Genomic DNA, 24,315 nt, shown 5'->3' on the forward strand with positions numbered 1-24,315 from the left:
AGTAGTAAAACTCCTTACACAAGGTGCTGTGACAGCTGTTACAGAGATGATTTGAGCTCCCCCATAGGCCTCGTGATGAAACGCCAGAGCACTGGGTGGAGATGAATGTGACAGACCCACCTGTCCCTACGAGCTCAGTGCACCTGCCCTCCCCATCTGACATCCTGCCTCCGGCCAGGCCCTGCCCCTCACCTGCCTGGCCAGGCCAGCCCGTGGGCCATTCCCACTGTCCCACACCACGGCATCCCACACACGTTCAACACCAATAACATTGAACCGAGCAACCTGTCCGAGCAGCATGCATACAGAGAGGAAGAGCAAAACACAACCCAACCAAACCCACAACAGTAACAACAACAGAACTTTAAGGCTATGCAAAAACAAAATGAAGCAACATCTTTAAAGCTAGGTAGCAAGTAGCATTTGTGAAACATAAGGCTTGAGGCTTATTGATTCTTCAGAACAGGTCTACTTCTTTTCATTCTTCAACACCAATGTACCATTTTTCTTCCTTTGCTTGAACAGGGGTTTTGTTTCCTCCTCAGCCGGGCCGTTTAGCTCAGGGAGGTGATGTTGGAGCGGCCTCCCGGGGGCGCGACAATGCGCTTGCTTGCTGAGCGCATGCCTTCATCAACCTGGGTACCTGGGACAGGACAATAAGGTACAAAGGGAATGGGGAAAGCAAAGTTAAGAGCGTCTTCTTCACAGGACTGAGCAGTCAGGCAGGCTGCAGTCTTGCCAAGGCTCTCCTGAGGCTATCTACTGCAACCTGGTCCCTCTCCAACTCCAGTAGCAACCCAGGAGCTGCAGTGGCTTGAAAGTCTCTGCAGACGCTTTGTGAACAGACCCACAGCAAGAACAGCATCAGATGCTGTACTGGCCTCCATGGCCATGGGAGCCTCCACAGACTGCCTGGCTTTTACTGCAAGGTGCAGCTCCAGCCATGTCCTTTAAGGGACATGCAGGATTTTGCCCTACCCTGACCCACTCTTATGCTTACCTTGCCACAGGTCACCTCTAACTGCCCCAGGCCAGGGACAGGGACACATGGCCCATGGCTCTGGCCCCTCCTAGCCCAGCCACCACATGCATTTACCTGACAGGCTGAATCCAGACTGATGGAGATTCCTGACGGGTGGTGTCTGACGAGTGGGGGACCCCCTGGTTGACCCCGCAGGGGTGCCCCCCTTGGGGGTGGTGGTCAGGTCAAATACGGGCCCATCATACAAGCCCCGGGGCACAGCATGCATCTCTGCCATCTGTCACCAGAGAGAAGAGGACAGTGACACTTCTCTGAGCCCAGGGAACATCATGCCCCAATCATTCCCCAGCTCCCAGTGCCCCTGCACTCCTCTCACACTGCCATGTACCATAAGTCCTGCAGCACTGAGGCCTGGCACAGCCCCACTGCCCTGCAAGGTGTGCAGAGCCAGTGCAACAGGCTGTCACGTAGATGAGGTTGATGCTGCACAAATGGGAGAGGAGAAGGCGATTTTGGCCAACCTCTTAATTTTAAACAGCATTTCCCTCCAGACTCCTGCTGCAGCAGGACAGGATGAGGAGAGACATTACCACTGCTAAACTTGAGGAGCATCTGCCTCCACCATGGCACACCTAACACAAAGGGCCCCTTATCCAAGCCCCAGCTATTTTGTACATTAAAAATACACCAGCAGTTTGCTGCACTGCTTACAGGGTCCAGTAAGAACAGCAAAGCAAAACCAATCAGTTATTAAGGGCACTGTGGGCTAACAGTATCCCAGCTCTATCCTGGAATACCCATCTCCTCACCTTCCTCCTGGCTTTGATGCGCTTGTAGACGTAGTCAGGGAAAGGACTGCTGGGCAGGAATCGTCCAGTTCCCTGGGTCACATGAAGGTTGCCATCCTCCAGCATGATCTTCCCCTGGCAGATGACAACCACCGGGGCCCCACGGAGCTCCATCCCCTCAAAGATGTTGTATTCAGCCACCTGCAGCAACCCCAGATGATGGTCAGGAGGGACAAGAGCACTGCCTGCCCATTCAGGGTGGGTCAGTCCCTACACCCCACGGCTGGAGTCCCCAGTGCAGGCAGAAGACACCTCTAACAGCCTTGCCTGCTCAGAGACCTCCTCGAGCTCACTAGCCCATCACAGTAAAAGCACACCAGAGCTCCCAACATGTGGAAGAACTCCAAGAGCAAACAAAGGCAGAACCTAGGCTTGAGGTAAGGCATGAACAAAGCACTGTGGCAAGGCCAGGAAAAATATTTGTGCCTGGAAGAGAAACCAAGCTAAGGAGCTTAGCCTATGCTAACCTTACACCTGCATAGGCTAAGGTCAGGAGAAGAATACCCAAGCATGGTGAAAAAAGCCCCATGTGCCATGGGCTCATAGACATTCAACCCACATTCACAACAGGCACTGCCTGGAGCCTGGGCTCAGTCCCTCCTCCTCAGAGCCAAGCAGGACAGTACACAGCTCCCAGCAGCCAGGCAACCTTTCTACAAAACTACTCACACCCCACCCTCCAGCGTTCACACAGATGAGCAGAGGACTTACAGAGTGGTGGGTTTTTGCTGTGATGATCTTTACTGCATCAGGATCCCATATAACCAGATCGCTGTCCGAGCCCACTGCTATTCTCCCTTTTCGTGGATACAGGTTGAAGATTTTGGCAGCATTAGTGCTCGTCACAGCCACAAACTGGTTTTCATCCATCTTTCCAGTGGCCTGTTCACACACAAAGAGAACTTTTATGGGGAAAAGGTGAGTAAGAGCCCTGGGAAGCACCATCCTCAGTCCCACACAAGGTGCTGACTGGCTGGGCCCAAGCTTCTGAGGCTGACCTAAATGGTGCCAGACAGACCAAGAACTGGGGACACAGTTACAGCTTCTGGATGTTCACCTGCAACAGCCACCTCTCCTGCTCCAGCTTGATTTGACTCTCAAAGCAGAGAGGGAACAAGCTGAGTACCCAGCTCTGTGGAGCAGTGCATAGGTGTGTGAGATGGCAACCACCTCTGCCCACCCATCCCTTCCCTGGTGGTACTCACCACTGCCTTGTCCCAGATCACCGACATTCGTTCCTCTATGCCATTGGTTCCTTCTGGGATTGCTGTGAAGTTGTCTTTTCCAATGGCTTTCTGTGCAGTGCTGAAGGTACAGTGAGCACTTCCTGACACCTGCAGATCACCACTGAAGAGGGGTGAAACAAACCCACTGTCAGTTTTGCAGTCAGACAGCAACAGAGACATGAGGGATATGGATTTCCTCTGCCCCCCCCGCCTCACCTGGCCAGGAGGGAGTTAATGTAGTCAGGAGTGGTTGGGTCTGGGCTCAGTGGCGGAGAGACCACAAATGCTGCAGCCTTGGCCCAGTTCTTGCTCCAGTAGTGTGTTCCATCAGTCCCCAGACTGGCTGTGATGGGCTCACCAAACACCACAATGCCTGGAGAAGGGCACAGAAAGAACAGTGTTTGGGTGGAGCCTGGTGGCATTCTCTGCTCCACAGCACCACCAACAGCCTGCCATGTCCCGAGAACACCCAGACCCTGCCATCACCATAGGGCCCTCCTGCTCAAGGGCACAAATCCTCGTGCACCAGGACCCCCCTTCACACCTCCTGGGGCAGGGGCACAGAGCCCACTGAACAGAGCTGTGCACAAGCCCACACCTATGGGGCATCCCTGTGCTGCAGCACCACTGACAAATGGAGCTCCCAGGCACCTGAAAAGGCACCCAAGCACCTCCAAAGGGGCCAGCACTTCAAAGGGAGGCCACAGCTATACACAGCAGCTCAACCCACGTGCATTGAACAAGTGTCCTCATTGAGCCCTTTGCAGACAAACTGTGGTATTTAAAACATTCCTCCTTCCTGTGCCTCACATATTGATGTCACCTGATTGACAACAAGAGGTGGCTCCTTATGTCCTACTGCAGAGTCAGCCTGCCCTTCACAAGTCAGGCAAACTCCTCAGCTAACTGCTCCCTAGCAGAAGGGGAAGCACTGGACAGCACTTGAAGCACAGTGCTGATCTTGGCAAAACAACCACAAGGACATGAGGACCACACAATCCAGCATCCTGGTGGCAGAAGCAGGGCTGAGTGCAGCACCAGCTGCCACTCACCTTTTTTTCTGGCTTGTGAGATGAGGTCAGCAGCACTTTTGCTCATCACTTTAGTCACGTAGAGAGGACAGTTGGTCTGGCTGGCAATAGTGATGGCCCGGAAGACAGCTTCTGCTTCCAGCTGGAAGAGAGGATGGCACACAGCTGCAGGGGAGCACTGGCTGGGCAGAGAGGAGCCCCTGTTACTCTCAGCACACCACTGATTGCTGTGGACACCCTGTGCCCTTGCTTTCACCCTTGACTCCCCCAAGGCAGTTTATTCAGGGAGACCTGAGGGGGGAAAGCTTCTGTCTCCCCAGGGCCTGGCCCAAAGACAGGCTACAGTAACACAGTGCCTGGCACAGGAGCACAGCCTGAACCCTGCTCGGGGGCCAGCAGAGCTGCATCTGCTATTTTTTCCACTGTCTGGTTTCAGCTCTCCTGAGAGACCAAGGAGCCCAGGGACTGCTGCCCAGCCTGCCAGACAGCCTGCAGGCTGATGCCAGCCAGCAGGAAGGTCCATGCTCCTGTAGCATTCCCCTGCTCCAGGCTGTCCCATGGCTGCAGCAGGTTTAACCACATGCCCCCTGCCACGCCCATAGCAGGCTGCTTGTCATTGAGGCCTGGCCATCCTGCAGTGCAGCTGCTGCTTGCCCCAGCCTGCTGACAGCCGCCCCATCTCACTGTCCTGTTGTTAGTGGAGGGCAGATTTCCACCAGGAGGGATATCTTTGGACTATTACATCAGCCTGTGCTCAGCCTGAGCTCAACCCCGGAGTTCTCCAAGTGTTTGCTCTAAAATTTGGCTTCAGAAAGTTCAAAACAGAAGCCTTAAAAAGACACAGTGATCCAGCTCCTAGAGCAGTGCCTGGGACCATGCCAGCCAAAATGTCCCAGGGCAGAGAAGCAGAGCAGAGCACTGCATCCAGACACACATGCACTCCTATGCCTCTCAGACTTCTGCAGATCTATTTGCTGTACAGTGAAAAGAGGTTTTTCTCTTCTTAAAGACTCTTTAAATAGAAATTTAAGCAAGAAGCCATTCTTTATCACCATACTTATGGGCAGTATAGTTGATGGGGTTTAACGTGTGGACAGGAGCAAACAGCCATCACTGAACACCCCCCACAGCAGGTTACAATCTGGAGCAGCAGCATCCTGCCCTACCAAGTCACCACCATCACCTGATAGAAGAATATGTCTTTAATCCCCACTGAGGTCCCTCCAGGACAGAGAAGACCCACAGAGCCACAGACCACTCTCCTAATGCTTTGCCATCTGCCTTCAGGCTTTATGGGGCAGCAGGGTCATTTGTGCTCCACCTAACATTTTCCCAGGTAAAATATGTTCTGGAAGAAGGACACTGTTTATTTTTAAAGGTAATGAGATCTGGATTTGGCTGAACACATAATATCTACAGCCTTGCACTGTTCTCACTTGCCTTATACTTTAATGGCATTTCAAGATCAAACAGTTAACAATGTTTTATTGGCTTTGGATGAGATCTGCACTGCTTATGGTAATAGGACAGTTCTCAAACGTGGGCACAACCACAGCATCCCATAACTGCACCTCAGCTTGCCAACTAGTGGCAACAGGTTAGAATCATATAAATAAGAGGGACTCTGAGCCACTGTGTTTGACACTGAGACTCTTCCCTGTACAGGAAAATGCTTTACACTCTTGTATTTCAAGGAGAGTAAGTACTGGTCTTACACTAGGCCATTTATGTTGTTATTAGCTCAAATACAGCCAACTTCCTACACTTTCAATTTAAGACAACGAATTTTATTTCAGCAGGTCCTGAAGTACAAATCTGTCCCTGTGCTTCCCTGCTCAACTTTGCTATTGTATCAAATTCCTATTGTTTTTTTCTTTCACATGCTGTGGGAAGTCAAAGCACCTCTCAGCAGGGAGTTATGTGAAGGAAATCTATCTAAAATTAGACTCAACTCATTTTAATGGACCAAACAGCAAAATCCCTGCAAGCTAAAATTAGAAGTAATCTCATTAGTGTCCTGACAATGATTTGTAACCAGGGAATTCCCCTTCTCTTTCCCTCCCACTCCTTCTACCAGTGGCTTTGCCCATCTGACTCTGAAACACACTTTAGAGACGAAGCAGATATAAAGCAGGAAGAGGCTGGAAACTGTCAGCACTTAGAGGTGAACAGTGAATTCTCAGAGAAACTAAAACTTGTCATTAGATTCTTCTAGGCTTCTCAGACCTTTGGAGTCACAGATATAAGACAAATGCCCCCAATGCAAACTCAACGACTGCTACAGCCATATAGACACTTTGGCTGATTGAGTCCTCTCTGTGAGACTCAGAGCAAGGGCTTCTGTCTCTGCTGAGCAACACAAGCAAGACAGAAATGTCTGTCACAAACATGCACCCTGGGCTGATGAGGAAAAAGACAGCAGTGCCTGTATAAATGAATACCCCTGGGTATACACACACTCTCCCCCGACCTGCTGCTTACCTGGCCCCACTAAACACACTGAGCCCTAATGTGACTGGGAAAACTCTTCAGCGAAGTGAGGCTGAACTGTCCTCTGCACCTTACCTCCTCAGGTCTGCTCAGCACGTGGCCTTCAGGGCCTGTTATTCCCATCTCCAACATCCTGGCTTGTTCCTAAGACATCAAAACAACAGAGGGGTATTACAGGACTGAAACTCCACACCAAATCTGCCTGATAAAGATTTTCAGCTCTTGCATGCCAGTAGTTAGTTACCTGTGCAATTATATCCCCGTTTTCTGCATGAACTTGAGCTATGGCACCCAGCTCTGCCAGGCAGCTGAATATCTCATACAGCTAAAAGAGAGACAAGAAGAAATGATTACTGAGCAGACTGTCCATGGTGCTGGCACCCCTCATGGCCCTTCCACCCATGGCCCTGGCAGCAGCAGGACCCAGTGTAGCCATGCCAGCCAGAGCTCTGACCGTGCAGGGACCTCTGAAGGATGCAGTCACCAGCAGATGCTCTTGGTGATCTCCACACTAGACCTGTGCCTCTGCCTGCAGCACAGGAGCCCAGCCAGCCCACAAAACAGCCTGGGGCAGCCCTGCACAGGCAGCCAGGGTGGAGGAGAGGAGCAGCAAGGCCTGGCCAGGGGCAGCAACCAGCCTTATGAGCTGCCCCATGCCCACCATGGCTGTCTCCCCCCACTGCTCCTTGAATCAACACAACCATGGGAGTGCAGGGGGTCTCACCTCAGTGTTGGACATCTGGTACAAATCCTTGTAGGCCATGTACACCATGAAGGAGTTAATGCCTGGGGCAGGGAGAGAGGAGAGAGAGGTGAGCTGGATAGGTTAGGCTGCCTGTTCTGGCCACCCTCCCCACCAGCTGCCCTGTGGGGCACAGCTCCTGCTGGCAGCTGTGCAAGACCTCGCGGGCACCCAACAGCACAGCCACCTCTTGCCCTCCCTGGCCAGGGGACAGGGGTGGCCAAGGCCAGGCAGGGAGTGGCAGGCAACAAACCTTTCTCCTGGACCATGGTGTGCAGCTCCTGCTTGATGTGGTCACTCCAGCGGGGGATGTCCACGTGCAGTGCATAGTCACAGCAGGCCTTGCCATCAGCCCACTCCCGCCACCGCTCCAGCGCCTCGGCCAGGCTGGACTCGGGCTCGGGCACCACGTGATCCACTGCAGGGCACAGCACAGGAAGGGTTGGGCAGGGCTTCCCAACCAGCCCATTCCACCACGGCCTGGCAGCTCCACCACCCCAGGCTGGTCTCTTCAACAGCCTCAAGGCAGCTCCCAAGAGGATCCTGTAACCTTCACAACATGCCTTGGCTCCTCAAGTGCATTTATTGGCAAGGAAGTGCACAGAGCCTTTGCTTAATGGCCTCTGACACGTGGCCAGGGGTTTTTACATGCTTCTGCTGAGAAACTGGCTGGAAGCTGAAGAGCCTTGTCTTTCCCCATCCCCACTCCCACCCCATTAGCACACAGCCTCCTCCCACACTGCAACACTAATGCATCTTTTATTACCCAGGAATGGAATGGAATCTCCACACCTTGCCACAGACCACTTCACAAAACATTTTCTTTTGGCATGAAGGAAGGAAGGAAAAACGGTGGGGGGAGAACCAGGAACCAGAATAAAGGAACCCAGCCCTTTATTGGAAGGATCAACACTTGCTCCTGCATCCCAAGAAACTCTGCAGTGCACACAGCTGTAACCACTGCATCTGTACCTCAAACCACTGCACAGCCAAAGCATCCTCCAGGGAAGGACCTCAGAATGCCCTTTCCTTTTTTGTTAGCACTGTTTATTTTCAAGCAGTGTAGGATGCCAACACACCACTCTCCCTGTCTCCTCAGAGCCATCTGAGCACCACGCTGCCCTACTGTTAATTTAACAGAGGAGTTATGTCATTGTTCCTTTTGAGGGTCCCAGGAGAAACAGTGTCTGCAGACGAGCACTGCAGAACACAGGATCTCCAAGAGCAAGGGGTTCTATAGACATCTCCTGTCCTATCACTTCATTACTAAGGATCCAAATCCTTACTCCCTAGACTGCATTGACAGAGATCACAGAAAATATGAACACACTATCATAGAGTTTGAAAACACAGAAGACTGAGAAAAGCACAGAAAAAAGAAAGAACTGGGTGATCTTGAAGGAGTGGTGGGTGCTGTCATGCACAGGCCATGCCTGTGGCACTTACTAATCATGGTGGTTCCACCAGCCAGAGCTGCTTTTGTTCCTTGGAAGAAATCATCCACAGCAGTCATTCCCTTGTATGGCATCTGCAGGCGAGTGTGGACATCAATTCCCCCAGGGATCACCATCTTCCCATTGGCTTCTATGGTTTTGACCCCTCCAGGAACAATGAGGTTGTCTCCGATCTGCCTGATAAGAGCACACCAAGACACTCACACAGAGGAAAACCAGTCACAACCTTTGAACAGCTCAGCCAGGAACTGCCAGGACAGCTCCCTGCCAGCAGGAACACCCCATTCTGTCCTGCTCCCAGACCCAGGCTTGCCAGAGCAAAATCACTCCACTCTGCAGCAACAGCAGGATTGTCTGCCTTGCTTACACCTATGCTGTGCTCAGCCCAGGAGTGGCTGCCATCTGTTCAGCTGCTCTGCAAGTGACTTGGATGGCACCTGCTGCCTGGGGCAGTCACTAGGTTGGGGTAGCTGGGGATTATAGTCTGATGGTGATCTCTGCAGTGTGTGGAGAGAACCTGCCTAGGACAACTCATACCATACAGGCTCACAAACAGGCTCCAGAATGCATTTCCAGCATAGCAGTCCTAACTGCTCACCCATGCCCACAAAACCCAACACCAGACCTGCTTCCAAGTGAGCTACATCCCTAATCTCTCCAGTCTCCTGTCCTTCTGCCCACCTTAAGTAATGCTCAAGTCTGAGCTGACTTACAGAGAAAGATGATTTCCACTGTAATGCCACAGCTGCTGGCCAGCTCAGGGCTTATCAGGGACTTGCAATGCTGCTCACAGCACAAAGTCCCAAGAGTGAAGGGACTCCTGGGAGCTGGGAAATAGCTCAGCAAGTGCCCAGCCTGACTGGCTGCAGCCTGCTGGGCTCATGGCACAACCTGCAAGCTCTGGGCTCACTGTCTCCCCAAGAAATGCACAGTTCTCCTCTCTCACCTTGTCTCTTCTGTGACCCTGAAGGACAGCTTTGCTATCAGCAGGACCACACTGTAGTGAAGGCAGCTAAAATCACATGTACCTAAAAACGTCTTCTGAAAACAGGAAATCTATAGAGTTCCAGGATAAATCCATTAGTAACCTAATACAAAACTACAGTGCTCTGGGGCCTGTTCTGTTTGAGCACAACTCAACATTTCTGGCCCTCCTGCAGCCCAGGTCACCTGAACCTCAACATTTCCCTTCTCAGCCCTTGTCCCTCAACCCATTTATATGTTCATATGTTCAACCCAACCTACAAACCTCTTCCTTCAGAAATCCTACTTTCATCAAGTCTTTCTCAGTGTTCCTTGATAAATCTACTTAAAGATAAGTTGTTTTTGGTGGAAAACTCTGAATTCCTTGGCATACTGGAGAGGTAAAAATGAGAAGCAAATTCCGTTTTTGCATTTCATTCAAACTGAGTCACTATGCATTTTTTTTTCCTAGTGTAACAAAATTCTGTGGACAGAACTGCTCACTTTACTGTCCTCACAGCAACAAACCAGCAGCTCTTCCCACTGCTTTTATGGAGATGAATCCATCACTAAAGGTTTTTAATTGGTCACTGTATTCTTTGCAGAATTCACTTGTAAGAGCATTTAACTTCCAAACCAGTGAAATTCTGTGGTCTCCAGGCTATAGATGAGGCCCAGTGATTTGCCCAAGGATACTCAGAAAGCACATGCCACAGCAACATCTGAAGCTGGCTCTGATCCCTGCCTGTGTACAAGCACTTCTCAATCACAAATGGTCTTGTCCACCAGATAAAAATACAGTCACACTTCTTGAAGTATTTATCTGCTGCTGGATTTTTAACATACACCACCCTGGGAAGGCTGGGTATTTAACTCTTACCATAGAGCAAGCAATGCCTTTTCAAGTTTCTGGGCTAGAAACTATCATGGTTCTTTCACTTTACCCAGTGTGGAGCTGGCCCCAGCACAATACCTTTGCCAGGTTTGAATGACAGCCTTTAAAAAATGGAGCTATTCCTGCAGCTCTGAGACATACACTGAGAAGCTGGGGAAACCCAGAGGTTTCCCTGAATTCCTGGAAATCTCAAGGATGCAGATGACTTGCAGCACAGCACTATCCTTGTTAGTGCTAACAAACAGGATCCTGTGTGGGGTCATTCATGCTGATACAGTTAACACAGAGCAAAGCAGGAGTCAAAGATAAACCTTGTTCCTGGTGCAATTGGACACAACTTTGCTGTACAATGGACACAGTATGACAATCCCACAAGCCTGACTGCAATTCAGTCACTGCAGTTCCTCTGAAAACACATCAGACAATCACATCTGTGTTTACACACACTGCAGAGAGTTGAGCCTCTGAATAGAGAGGGGTTTTAAGTTTTACTACCTGGCAAGTGGGGCACAGACCACATCCACAAAAGTCACCAATAACCACCCAACCTGAAGCTGGTTTAAGGGGAGATGGAGATAATAGAAACCCCATACTTACTTTATGAGGCCATCCTCCATGTAAATGTCAGCATAGAATGACTGGTCATCGTTGACTATTCGCCCTCCTTTAATAAGGAGACGATCACTCTGAAAAGGGAAGAGCACAGCAGCTGTCAGTGGCACTAACACACATGCTTCACTCACTTTTGACTGAGGTGGTGGTTAGACACTGGAACAGGTTATGGATGCCCCAACCCTGGCAGTATTCAAAGCCAGGTTGGTTAAATCCTTGAGCAACCTGGTCTAGTGGGAGGTGTCCCACTAGAGGGGGTTGGGACTACATTATCTTAAAGGTCCATTCCATCTCCTTAATATATTATGATTTTATGATTCCCAGCAGAATCATAAAATCACTGCTCATCTCAACCACTGATGCTGCAGAGAGATCACTGAACCTGTGCCAACACTCCAAACAACAGTACAAGAGCAAGGATTGAAAATGTCATACTCCTAAAGCTGTTTCTAAGTGGGAGGGAGGGCTGCCAGAAACACCACCGAGGCAGACTGAGCACGAGGGAGAGTCACTGGGGACACAGTAAATATGCTTCCATAAAATACAGAGAGGTCAAAAGCTTCCTGCACCAGGACATTATGCACATAACTCTGCAGGCAGCATGAGCCACACACCAGCATTTAGGGCAAGTTTGTACTAAGGGCATGTCCTTAAATCTTATCCAGATACCATGTAAAGTAAGTTGCATTAAAGAAGACAAGTTACTGTCTCCTCTGTTACCACCTTGAAGAGACAACCAACAGGACAGGCAACCACTGGCAATCTGTCACTCCCCTGCTGTGCTTGGGGTAATGCTTCTGAAGCATTTCACAGGTCTACACAAAAACCAGGAGGCACTGGACTGCACTCCAGTCTCCTGATTTACCATCTCTCTGTTCTCCCTTCTATTGACCAAAGTGGCCAGCAGCCTCCTCTGAAGGAGCACAGCAGGACAACAGAGCAACACCCCAACCAGAATTGTGCTTATGTTCTTCCTGCACTCATACTTTTGGACCAGACAGCTCAGCACACGCTGATGGGAGAGGATGGGTGCTGTCCTGTGGGGAACAGACCCTGTCCAGAGGAACTGGGATGGCTGAGGTCCTGCTCTTCCACCTACCTGCATGGGCACAAGTCCACACGAGCAGCTGCAGGCAGGGGGAAACCACCCCTCTCACATATTTCTGCCATGGATTCAGGTGACATGGGCTGACTGCTGTGCCAGAGCTTAAAACACCTCCAACAACTCTTCAGCCCTTGATCACACCTTACATTCCTCTCAGTTACCCCAGCTGCCCACAGCCCGGGTTTTGGCAGGTAAATACACTCCCCTTCCACAGTCTGAGCCCGACCAGAGCCTTCAGCAGGGCTCACATACCAGCCTCGCCCTGCGATGCTCTTGTGTGGTTAATTGCTCTGCAGGGAAATGGGTTTGCTCTCCACCCGCCACCCTTGGGGCAATTTCTGAAGAATCGCCACCGCGGTGGGAATTTTCAGCCTCCTTTCTGTCCACAGAAGGATGCAAAGAACACTCCCGCATCGCGCAGCAGCCAAAGCCCAGAGCCCCGCGTGCGTTTTTACAGCAATCGCATCCACACGCCGCCGAGACAAAGGAACTGGGTGGGGAAAGGAGGAGGATGGAGGGGGATGCCGGCGCGCTCAGCCCCGCTGCGGCTCCAAGGAGGAACAGCCGCGGGCTCCCCGCACCGCCCCCCGGCCCTGCCGGCCGCACCCCGGCCCCAAAACGGGGATCCCCCTCCCCGCCCAGACAGCCCAGAGGGAGCCTCCCCCCCCACGGGAAAAGAGCTCGGCTGAGCTGCTGAGCTCCCGGTTCTCCTGACACTCACTGTCCTCTCCCACAGACAGACCCGGCGCCAGCCCCGCTCCTGCCCCGACCCGAGCCAACGCACCGGGCACAGTCTGCCCAAACTGTGCTGTCTGAGGGGGACCTGGAAACAAGGGCACGGCACGGCCCCCCATGCACAGCTCCTTCAAACATCCTGCACTGAGACACCTCCATGAGCACATGGAAATCCCGACCTTAACCAGCAGCCTGGGGACCAGAGCCACCTCTCACGGACAGCCGAGGGACAGGGACAGCCGAGGGACAAGGACAACCGACGGACACGGACAGTTGAGGCACACGGAGCACACGGACAGCCCAGGCACAAGGACAGCCCAGGCACACTGGTCTGGCAGTCCCGGGTGCGCGGGCCAGAGCACAGCTTCGCTACCTCTCCCCATGGGGCACATGCTGGGCGATGCTCAGCATTGGGACTGAGGACCCTGAGCACAGACATGACAACAAAAACAGTCTCCCTGCCCAGATCCACTAACAGCCCTCCATTTTTTTTTGTCTTGCCCTCCCCAACTTGCTTTCTGGAATTCCTTGAGCTGGTTCTCACTAGAGAACATCAGACAAGAGGAAGCCAAGAGAGTCAGGCACAGGTGACATGGGGGCAGGAGACAGTCACACTGACAATTACTGAATAAACTATTAATATGAGCTCAGGAAATGTGCCTGCTCCACACTTACAAGAGGTCATTCTGTGGCAGATGTGGAGGGCTGCTCAGTGCTCTGTCACTACACAAAATTGAGAGATCCACAGTGGCTGAAGCACAAAAAAGGCATCCATTCAGGGGATCAGGCACTGCCAGAACCCACCATGCCCACCCAACAGTGAAGGGACTGCACCAGCACCCACCCACTGACTGCAAGGAAAAAATGCAACTGAATTGAATAAGGAAAATCCAGATGACATGCCTACAGGCTCTGGCATCGTACAGGAGTGCACCCAGGTGTCAAGAGGCAGGAGAAGAAGAAGAGAATGAAGCAGTTATGAGGGAATGAGTCTGATTTAATAGCCAGGGTACTGCAGTGCACACTACCAGAGCAGCCCCACTCCACAATAAATGCACTGTTCCCATATCAGGGCTCACTGTGCCTCTGTGCACCCACCATGGCTCTTGCCAGCCAGTGTCACGCTGTGTCATCAGCCACTGAGCAGAGGGAAAGGTCCTCCTGCACCAGGGGCCAGGGGGCACGGCCAGGGAGGGAGCAGCCAGTGCCCAGCCCCGGGCACAGCCCAGCACAGCCTCTGTCCAAGGGCGCCAAAGCAGCCGTGGTGTGAGATGCTGCACTGACCACTGACCTGCCAGGCCACTGGCCTGACCTCCCCTCTGACAGTGCCTCCAGAGCACTGGGGCAGCCAGTGACATCAAGGCTCCTCTGCCACCAGTGTGGTGCTTTCTGTGAGGACCCATTTCTGCAGGCACAAGGGATGCCCATGAGGCCAAGCCTGGAGCTTTCCCTCCAGCACAGCTCTGCCAAAACCTGCCAGATTCACCACCAGCCCTAAGCACCTCTCCATGCTGGTAAGCCTTTATGCAGAACTCTCCCTGTCTCTCTGCCTGTTTCCATCTGGGATCAAGCTTTCAAACCCATTACCCATTCCCCCATGCCTGTGCTCTGCTCCTGATACCCTTAAGCCTCATCTGGTCATTTTGAGATCCCAAAGTATCAAGTGGTCTCTTAACGTTTTTCAGAGTGATGCTGCAGAAAGAAAGGCAGGCAGCACTTCCAGAAGGCTGCTGAGCCCAGCCAGCAAGAGTGCTCACCTCGTTTACAAAGCACAAGGGCATAATTAGGGGAGCATAGAAGCAGGTGTATGGTTTTAATGCTTTTTCCCTTGTAAAAGCAGAGACACTAATTGCAGTGGTGTTTCATCAGAAGCTCATGTTTTCTCCTTACTAATGTACCACACAACAGGATGGAAGAACCCCTGGCTAGTGTTATAGGGAGAGATAGTGAGCTGCCAGCTACACCATGATTCCCCACAGTTTGTGGCTTAGAAATTACATACTGAAAGCTGTTTACCAAAATATGTCTAGTAAATAACTGAGCCTTTCTTCCCCACGTGTACCTGATACCACATACTGGCCAACACCACACAGACCTCCTTGTTTTTAGAGGTGGCAGAAACATCACAGAGATGGTGTTTATGGGCTCTGGCAGGGGGATTGTGGTGGGCATGGCTCACACCAAGAAAAAAATATGGGATTTCCAGTCTACCTGGCCTAGGAAAGGATTTTATGACAAAAGCACAAAGGCTCAGTAATTTTGATTCAACCAACAGTTCTGTTAACAGTATTTTGTGAAATAAGGACAAGATTTTGGTCTTCTGTCTCTCTTTCTGCAGAAGAACATACTGTGGACAGCAAGAGGAGAAATACTTTGATCACCTTTCCAAGGAGCCAAAGAAAAGGAACCAGTAAAATGTCTCTCAACAGACACACAAGATCTGAAATTACTATTCTCCTGAGCTGGGCACCCGAGCATCAGCACACATATGAAAAGTAATACCACGTTTAGTTGTCTCTGATGCACAACACAAGACAGTGAAGAGCAACACATCCAACACCAAGCTGATGGAGCTATCACTGAGAAAGGCAAAGCCTTGGCCAACCTCCCCTCCCCGAGTTTCCTCCATGTGCCACTGACAGACACGCCCATACTTCCCAGCCTTCCATCAGTGGCTACAGTCACACTGTCACACACAGCTTTTGAACAGGCTTTTACAATTCATATTGGGAATAATAATTTGCACAGAAATTTATCTCGCACTAACACATGCACCACTCACTTGTGCTGCTGGCCTCTCCACTAAAATGGCTGTCCTAGAAAAGATGAGAAACTGCTGCAAACAAATACAATAAGGAAACTGGTTTTTCAGATGTTACTGGCAGAAACCAACTACAAATACTGACTGCAGTACTGTTGAGTACAAGAGGAACCAGGAGGGAGTGTTTCTGCATCTCCAAAAGCACACTAGGCAGTTGAAACAATAGCTATTGGGAAACACAAACACCCAGTTTTCCAATACATCCTCCATGAAAGGCCATTGCTTGGGTGACAGAAGTGAGGAGGGCACTGCTCCTCTTGTTTGTGAGCTCTGTTCCCAATTCAGCGCTGTCAGCTCTGAGATCTCTGGGTGAGTTACCTGCCAGGGGAAGTGGCTTCTGCTATTCTCTGTAACTCTTGTGCCCCAGACCTCCTCCACCTTCAATACAATGCTTCAGATGCTTTAAAGGGAATGGGACAACACACTCCCAAACCAACTTTCTTCTAGGGGAGACACTGGAGCTGAGGTTTTATTTCTGCCACTCCATTAAAACAGAGGAGGCCACCCACCATCTGACTTCACTTCACTGCCTCTCCCCTAAGCCCCCCTGCCATTTAAGCAGAATTCCACGGCCATTTCTTCCACTCCAGAATACAATAATGCTGCAGAACAGGGCCAGTCAGTCAGGGAGGGTCATCCTCAAGCTGTAGGAGTCAGAGGAGAGAGCTACCTGTAACATCAGTGCACGGACACCATATGCCTGCAGCATCTTCAGCTTCAGCAAAAAAGGAAGGGATTTAATAGGGATAAATCAAGCAGCTTTGAAGATTTTGTTACCACTGAGGGGAAAGAGCTGCCACTGGATCCCAGAGGAGCAGGTACAAGCCCTGCATATTGATAAAGTGTATCATAAAGAAAAAGCCCCAGAGAATTGGAGAAATCCCATCTGCAGCAGCAATTTGGGTGTCTCCATGGTGGTCTAAGGATACAGAAGAGGAAAGATGTGTAAAGCCATAATATTGCTTGTGAAAGCATCTGAGTCTAGGCTGACAAAGGAATTTCTCTTTACAGTGCTCAAGGTATTAGTGCTTCTTTCACAGCATTTTGTTCACATTTGTACATGCAAAAGAATAATGGAAGTCAAGTGCTTTGCTTTTCCTTTTTCTCCAGAGGGCCAGAGCTGTCCTCAGGAGAAAAATCAGGAGCCACAATGAAGCCAGAGAAAAGCCAACATGATGAAAGAGCAGACTGCCCTGCCAGGAGCGAGCCCTCTGCGGCCCCGGCGAGGCGAGCCGTGGAGCGGAGCCGCCGGGGCAGGGATGGGAGCAGGAGAGCCCGGGGGGGCGGCACGGCCGGGGCAGGGATGGGAGCAGGAGAGCCCGGGGGGGCGGCACGGCCGGGGCAGAGATGGGAGCAGGAGAGCCCGGGGGAGCGGCACGGCCGGGGCAGGGATGGGAGCAGGAGAGCCCGGGGGGGCGGCACGGCCGGGGCAGGGATGGGAGCAGGAGAGCCCGGGGGGGCGGCACGGCCGGGCACCGGCGGCACCGGGGCTCCCGCGGCTCCGGGGCGAACCCGCCACCCGCCGCCGCTCCCGGGCGGGTCCCCGAGCGCCGCAGCGGCACCGCCGCACCTGACACGGGGACACCGGGAGCCGCTCGGCGGGGACACCGGGCGTGGGGAGCGCCCTGCGGGAGGATCCCCCCACGGGCAGCGGGTCCCGCGGGCTCCGGCCCCCGCAGATGCTCCAGCAGATGCTCCAGCCCGCTCCGCCAGCCCAGTCCAGCGGCGGGGCCGCGGCACCTGCGCGGGCGGCGGCTCTTTGTCTGCTCTGCGCTCCGCCGCCGCCCCGCTCCGATCCGCTCCGCAGCGCCGGCACCGAGCTTCCCGCCCTGCCCCGCCCGCCGCACCCACCGTGATGCGCGGGATGTTTTTCTTGCCCTGGTACGACATGACGCCGCCCGGTCCGGCCCGACCCGCCGCCGCAGCCCGTTCTGCCTCCGCGCCGCCGCTGACAAAGGCGAGCCCGAGCCCGCGCCCGCCGCACCGGGACAGCGCCCCGCCCGCTCCGCTCCGCACCGCCCGCCGCCGCCGCCAGGGGGAGCCCGGGGCCGCCCCGCCCCGCCCCGCCCGGCAGGTGCCGCCACCGCCCGCGGGCACCGAGAACGGGCACCGGCACCGGCATCGGGCACCGGCACCGGGCACCGGCACCGAGCACAGACCCCGGGCACCGGCAACGGGCACCGGCACCGACCCCGTGCACCGGCAATGGGTACCAGCACCGAGCACAGACCGCGGGCACCGGCACCGACCGCGGGCACCAGGCACCAGCAATGAGCTCTGGTACCGAGCCCAGGCACTGGCAACGAGAACAGACCCCGGGCACCGGCACTGTCCAGTCTGCATCTCCATCCAGGTCCTCTTGTTTCCCTGTCCCAGCTCCTGCACCCCTGCAGTCAGCAAGAGACGGCTGGAAACCTCCTCCACGGCAGATCCATACACAGGGGATGTCGGCAGGCACCAGGCAGGGAATGAGGGAGCAGTGCTGTGCCAGAGCCTCTGCAACTAAAAACCTCTGGGGAGAAGATCAGACACCACACTGCTCTTGTCACAAGACTGCTGTGTGTCAAGAACAGGTCCTGGTCTCTACTGAAATTCGACTGGATGGGGCTGGTAGGTGAGAAACAGCCTCAACTCTGATCACCAAACCTCTCAAAACTTCACTCACACATTTTCTGGAGTATCCCCATGCCTGGTGGAGCCACATTAACTCTGCCTAGACTCAGTAACAGAAAGAGCAGCAGTTAATTAGTTAATAATAGATAAATGACTATGCAGATGCTGCTGACTTCAACACTTGGACAGTTTCAAGAGCCAAGCTTGCATCAGCCCCCTGGATGCTGGCCAGCCACAGTGACTTCAGACCCCTCGTTTGAAGAGATGTGCTTTCCTCGTGGTTGCTATGTGACACTCACACAAATACAATCAAACACCCTGCCCTGGGCCCAAAACATTCCAAACAGAAAAAAAGTTTTTCCATAGGATCTCTTCCAGGTGCAGTGTGTTAGGCACGACTCACATGCTTCAAAATACCCCCTACAATAATGGTTAATCTGAAAGTTACTTAAAATGGCAATCCTGAGCTCAAAAGCTCCTCATGGCTTCAGGTGTTTGTGCACAGCCACAAATGAGAGGAGCAGGGTGAGGAGCACCAGTGGTGTGAAGACAGAACAGAAGGCCCATGCTGCTGCAAGGACTTTGACACCAAAACAAACACAGCCCTGACTGTGGCCCACCAGTGCTCAGCAGCCTGGCTCAACTCCCCTCTCTGGGGACCAGGAGGCTCCTGACCCAGCTCAGGAAAAAAACAGATCCCACCAGCTCTATGTGTCTGTGACCAATGACTCTTACATAAGGCACAGCCAATATTCAGTGAATATCACCAGTTGTGGAACAATCTGGGCTCAAATGTCATAATGTTCAGGAGATTTGCCAGGCCAGCCTGTCCCCATACATACAATCTCCTCCTCCCATTCATATTCTTTGCATGAAACCATTCCCTCAGCTCCCCCAACAGATGAGTTTTCAGGGGTTAAGTAACGTCAGAGGCAGTGAATCCAAGGGACAGAAACACCATCCCTGCACCAAAGTGCAGTCCTGAGCCTCCAGAACAGTTCCTGCATACCCAGAGCCCCTGCCATGTTCCTGGAAATATCTGCTCCAAGCAGGCTGAAAACAGCCTGTGCCAATGCAGAGCTGGAAATCTGTTTTATACCTGGCTGCAAAATTCAGTTTTTTCTCTGCTTAAAAATTCCATAAAGACCAATATGTCCAATATGCTGTTCTCTTCCTGAGAAGAGCATGATGTTTTCAAGACCACATCAGCCCAAATAACACTCACAGCATCATATCAAAGCCCTGGCAGTGCAGGATTGGCTGCTGCCTCAGCGCCCCCAGGTGCAGTGGCCACTCCTGCCGGCCCCTCCCTGCTCCCACTGCACTGCCCACACACCGGGGTCAGCCACTCCCACAGCCCTGACCACCCAGAAATGAGAACGAAGACAGAAGGAAACCAAGGATTATTGCCACAAAGTAGTGTGAAAAATCAAACTACTTCCATGCTAGGGCAAGTTTTGTGGTAAAACATAGCAAGCAGGAACTCTTCAAATGAATCCCTAATTTCTCTGGAAATCTAGCCCTGCTGCATAACTCCCAAGGAATCTAATATCTGTCTTCTCAAACAGGGGGCTGGGATAACAAACTCAGCAGTTTTGCTTAAGTGCTGGCAATAACCTCTGTCCTAGCATGAGCAGCCAAAGAACTGACTCTTACTGCTGTGCTTCAGGCATCAGATTTCTTAGAAAATACAAATACATATATGTGGGATTTTTTTCAATAAAGACCTGAATATTTAGCATTCAACTCCATGAACTGTAATGCAAGTTTAACTGTTGCATTTGTTATGTGGTAACTAGTTCAGCGGGTTGGATTTGTTTGTATTGTTTGCAAAAGTAATAAGTATAATGTAACTTCAAATTATTCTCTTATAAAAGGAACAAGTAAAACCAAAACACAGACACTGAATGGGGTGATACTGAAGTGATGAATTAATGCTATCAAAGTGCTTTAGGATCCCTTCGACAAATTCAGGATTTTAAACTGCTAAAGGCAGTGCACAACTGCAACTCCAGGTTGTGCAAAGATGCCTCGTGAGGCACAGACTGCCATTGGCTCCATGTTCCTGCTATAAATTACTGGCACTGGAAACCAAAAAGCTGAATGCTGAAGTCAGACCACATTTTACAAGGGTCAGAAAAACAAAGAGAGAATCAAGTCAGTCCAAGCTTTGTTCTCCATTTGAGGCAGCTCTGCTTGCATGTCCAGGGTGTATCACAGGTTGATATCTACGTGGTATCACACAATCAGACACGTGTGACACTGGCTGACAGCCAGGAAAAAGCCAAGGACTGGCTCCTGCCCCTCTTCTGGAAGGGATGAACACTTCACCAGCTTTCACTGCCCACTAGTTTCCCTTGCATTCCTTTTCCCCTTCCTCCCCAGCCAATGGAGCTGCCCCAGCCTGAGGTGAAGCCACAATCCCATGTCTGTGGGACCACAGCCAGTTGCATTGGAAATGACAACTCAGCTGCAGAACCACGCAGCAGGAAGGACCAAGTGTTTGAGGGTTAGCACAATGTGCTCTTGCCTGTGGGACTGCAAAGAAGGGTGAAAATGCAGGGTCTCTGCACGGCTGAGCAGTGAGGAGGAACGTGGAGAAGGCCTGCACAGGCTTCTGATCAACCTTCCCAGACACCAGGCACAAAGTGTAAGGCTCCTTCCCTGCTCCTCAGAGCCCTGTTGCCTCGGCAGATGCCCAGTACTGCAGCTCTCCAGTACCTGTTCACACATCACCAGCCTTCTGTCAACATCCTGCCCAAAGGAATTCAGAGGGTGCTGTCTGTGACCTACAGAGAAACTCTTTTTACTTCATGATAGTAAGTGAACATAGTAATCCACTCTGGTTAAACAAATGGCATGACAGCTCTCAAAGAAAACTACAGGACACTTCAGAAGGGTAGAGTCCACACTGGCTATTACTGATGAAAACCTGCACTGAGTTAAATCACTCTTGTTAAAAACAGTCCCGCAAATAGCCCAGATCTGAACCTGGTCCTCCAAATTGTAAGTGTTGTGCAGCAACAACTCTTGCTGCAGCAGAACTCAGTAGCAGGGAAATGGACCTCCTGCTCTGAGCAAAGAGCAGCTGAAGGGCACATCTCTTGCTCTCCAGGACGCCCACCAGCCCACAGGGGCAGCTCCCCATAGCCACAGCCTCCACAGTAGCCCCCCTGGCCTCTACCCTAATGACTGTCACTGTCTGTCCCTAAATCCAGTGGCAAAGCTCAAACTCCCACTGACAGAGCAAAGGCACAGCTCCCAGCTGCTCTATCCCCACTTTGACTTCAATGCACCCCAATATACAGCCCAGGTTTTGTCCATCCAATAGACTTTGTGATAAAACAAAGCAAGGTTGGATCGTGTGCCTGGGTCTGTGTTTGCTGTCCAGTTGCATGACACCACGTGTTATCACCAGGCATTTATTCACTGCAGTTGTCTCCCTACAGAAATGTTGATACTTTGATTGTAATTAATGTCATTATAGGGGAAAAAAATAGGTATGTTGGTCTGTTGTACTTCCAATAAACTGTTCACTGCAAAAATCAGAAGATAGATCTCTGTTGCCCTGGGCACAGGCAAATCTCTTACTTTCAGCTTCTCTAAAAAACAAGTTGCTTGGGCAAGAGTAGATGACTTGAGCTCTCTCACTGTTTCTTAATCTGTGAAATTATTCAAAGTTCAATTTGCCTTGACAAAAGTGCCTTTGTGTGCCCTGAGTCTGCAGAGTCCAACCCAGGCAAACTCCCCATGGCTGTGCAGGCAATGGGGCTCAGTGTGCACAGCTCATTTCCCATTGCACTGTCATATTCTGGGTCACCTCAAAGCTTGAAAGCCACAGTACCAAGTCACACAATTCCTTCTAGCCATGCAAACACAAAAACACATGTATGAAGCTGCCCATCCTCTTAGGCAAGATGTGCAGATGAAAGGAGCTTGGCTCCTGATGCTTATCAGCTGAAGGCCTCAGAGGAAGAAATCTAGAGGCAGAAATCATCAGGAAGAGAGGAGCTGTGCAAGGAAATCCTCAGCTACAAAACACTGGAGATAAGGGTCTACGTAAGACCTTAAAAGGGAACCAGGCCTTTTTTTTTTTTTTTTTTTTTTTTTTAATTTTTTTTTTTTTTTTTTTGGCACAGCTAATAAAGAAAAGCTCACAGCAAAGCATGCAGACAGGCTGTCAGGAGCTTCAGCTCCTTTTCCAACGAGCAGCAGCATAAAATTGTTAATGCAGTGGTCAGTTCTGCAGCTGCTACTTAAACCACATGGACAAGGTTGGTACTGACAGGAATAATAATAATTTTGTTCCTGACTCTGTAAAACAGCTGTAAAGGAGCAAAGCTCAAGAACATGAACTGAGAAGCATTCCAGTAAGAAACCAAAAAGCAGAGTCTGAAGAAGTTAAAGGGCAATGAAAAAAGCTCAAATTAAACAATGCCTAGCTAGACATTCCTACAGAAGACAGTGGACACTCAGGACAGCTTTTCCCCAACACTGAGACAGCTCAAGTCACCACACCAGTTCACTGCTGTACTTCCACTGGGCTCAAGCTGGTGAGGTTAGGCCTCCAGATCTCAAATGTCTGCTGTTTATCAGGGTTTGCACTCCAGAACCAAGTGGAGGTTTCTGCAGAACCCCAAGACAACCACTCCACCTCTCTGGGCTAAGATGCAGGTGATTTTTTTTTTTTTTGTTCCATCTTGAAAAATGGGGGGGAGTGGAGGGGACGCAGGGTTTCCCCCTGTTTACAGTTGAAAAAGGGTGACCTGAAGATGGCTATTAAAAAGTTCAGCCCCTAACAAACTTATGGACCAACAGCAGCAAATAGCCTTACTTGCCTTTGCCTGATGCAAAAATGAGCCACAGGACCACTGAAACCCCAACCACGACATTCACTCAACAGTATTAACCATCATCTTGCCCAACTGCCAGCGCCAGCACCAGACCAGAACCAGCACAGCGAGCCATCCCACCCTCCAGCAGAGGGACTGTGCTGTGGAGCTGGATGGATTAGTTTATCCCTTTCCCTTTGGTTTAAGTTGAGAAACTTTGTGCCCAGTAACGCCTCTAACACTGTGTCAGTTCCAGACCAACGTGCCGCCCCTCTCTGCCGGTGTGGTACTTCTAATGTGTGTCCATGAGAGATGAGGATCTGCCTGGTTTGGGGTAACAGCTCCCAAATCCCTATGGTTTTGGTTTTTTCCCATGTTCGCTGGCGGGGGAGCAGGTATCCTTTCACACAAGTATAAAAGCTCCTGCAGAGAAGGAGCAGCGGGTCTGACTCTGCCGGGGCCGCGGTGACACCCGGCGGGGCTGGGGGAGCTCCGCGCCCCGGGAACGGCCACGGGCAGCGGGGGGACGGGCAGAGGGGGCCCCGGGGGCTGAGGAGCCGGGGCAGCACCCCCGGGGGCTCCTCGGGGCCGCTCCCGGGGCGAGGGGAGGCCGGACCCGCCCAGGCCCCACCGCCCCCAGACCCCGCCCCGGCCCCGCGCCCTCAGCCCGGCCCCGGTCCGTACCTTGCCGTCCGCGGGCGGTGGCTCCGGGAGCCGCTCTCCTCCCAGGTCTCCGGCGGCCGGGCCGGGCCCGGGGGTCGCTCCGGGCGGGGGGTCGGGCCCGGCGGGCGGCGGGGCGCGGCGTTGCCCGACGCGCAGCGCCCCGAAGTCCAGGGTCTTGCTCTCGAAGGCGCCCTCGACGCTGCAGAAGAGCCCCCCGCGCTTCTGCCGAGGCACCGCCGCCGAGCCGGGCCGCGCCAGGTACACCGGCAGCTCCTCGTCGTCGCGCCGCCCGTCCGCCGCCAT

General features: G+C 52.2%; 1 protein-coding gene across 2 annotated transcripts; it reads right to left on the reverse strand.

Moving 5' to 3' along the window:
• Positions 1-24,315, reverse strand: DPYSL3 (dihydropyrimidinase like 3; the record flags this gene model as incomplete). 2 transcript variants are annotated; one of them, XM_083871979.1, is made up of 14 exons in its annotated part: positions 1-643; positions 1,097-1,259; positions 1,792-1,971; positions 2,542-2,712; positions 3,036-3,177; positions 3,273-3,429; positions 4,109-4,229; positions 6,653-6,721; positions 6,822-6,902; positions 7,302-7,363; positions 7,573-7,737; positions 8,766-8,950; positions 11,229-11,317; positions 24,034-24,315. In XM_083871979.1, the coding sequence occupies 14 exons, from the start codon at positions 24,313-24,315 to the stop codon at positions 555-557; spliced, it is 1,956 nt and encodes a 651-aa protein (XP_083728105.1). In that variant the 3' UTR covers positions 1-554. The 2 variants fall into 2 exon arrangements, with proteins under 2 accessions (XP_083728105.1, XP_083728106.1); XM_083871980.1 differs by lacking the exon at positions 24,034-24,315 and adding an exon at positions 17,756-17,839.

Source organism: Zosterops lateralis, assembly GCF_965231275.1.
Source record: "Zosterops lateralis genome assembly, chromosome: 14".
In the NCBI taxonomy this organism is placed as follows: domain Eukaryota; kingdom Metazoa; phylum Chordata; class Aves; order Passeriformes; family Zosteropidae; genus Zosterops; species Zosterops lateralis.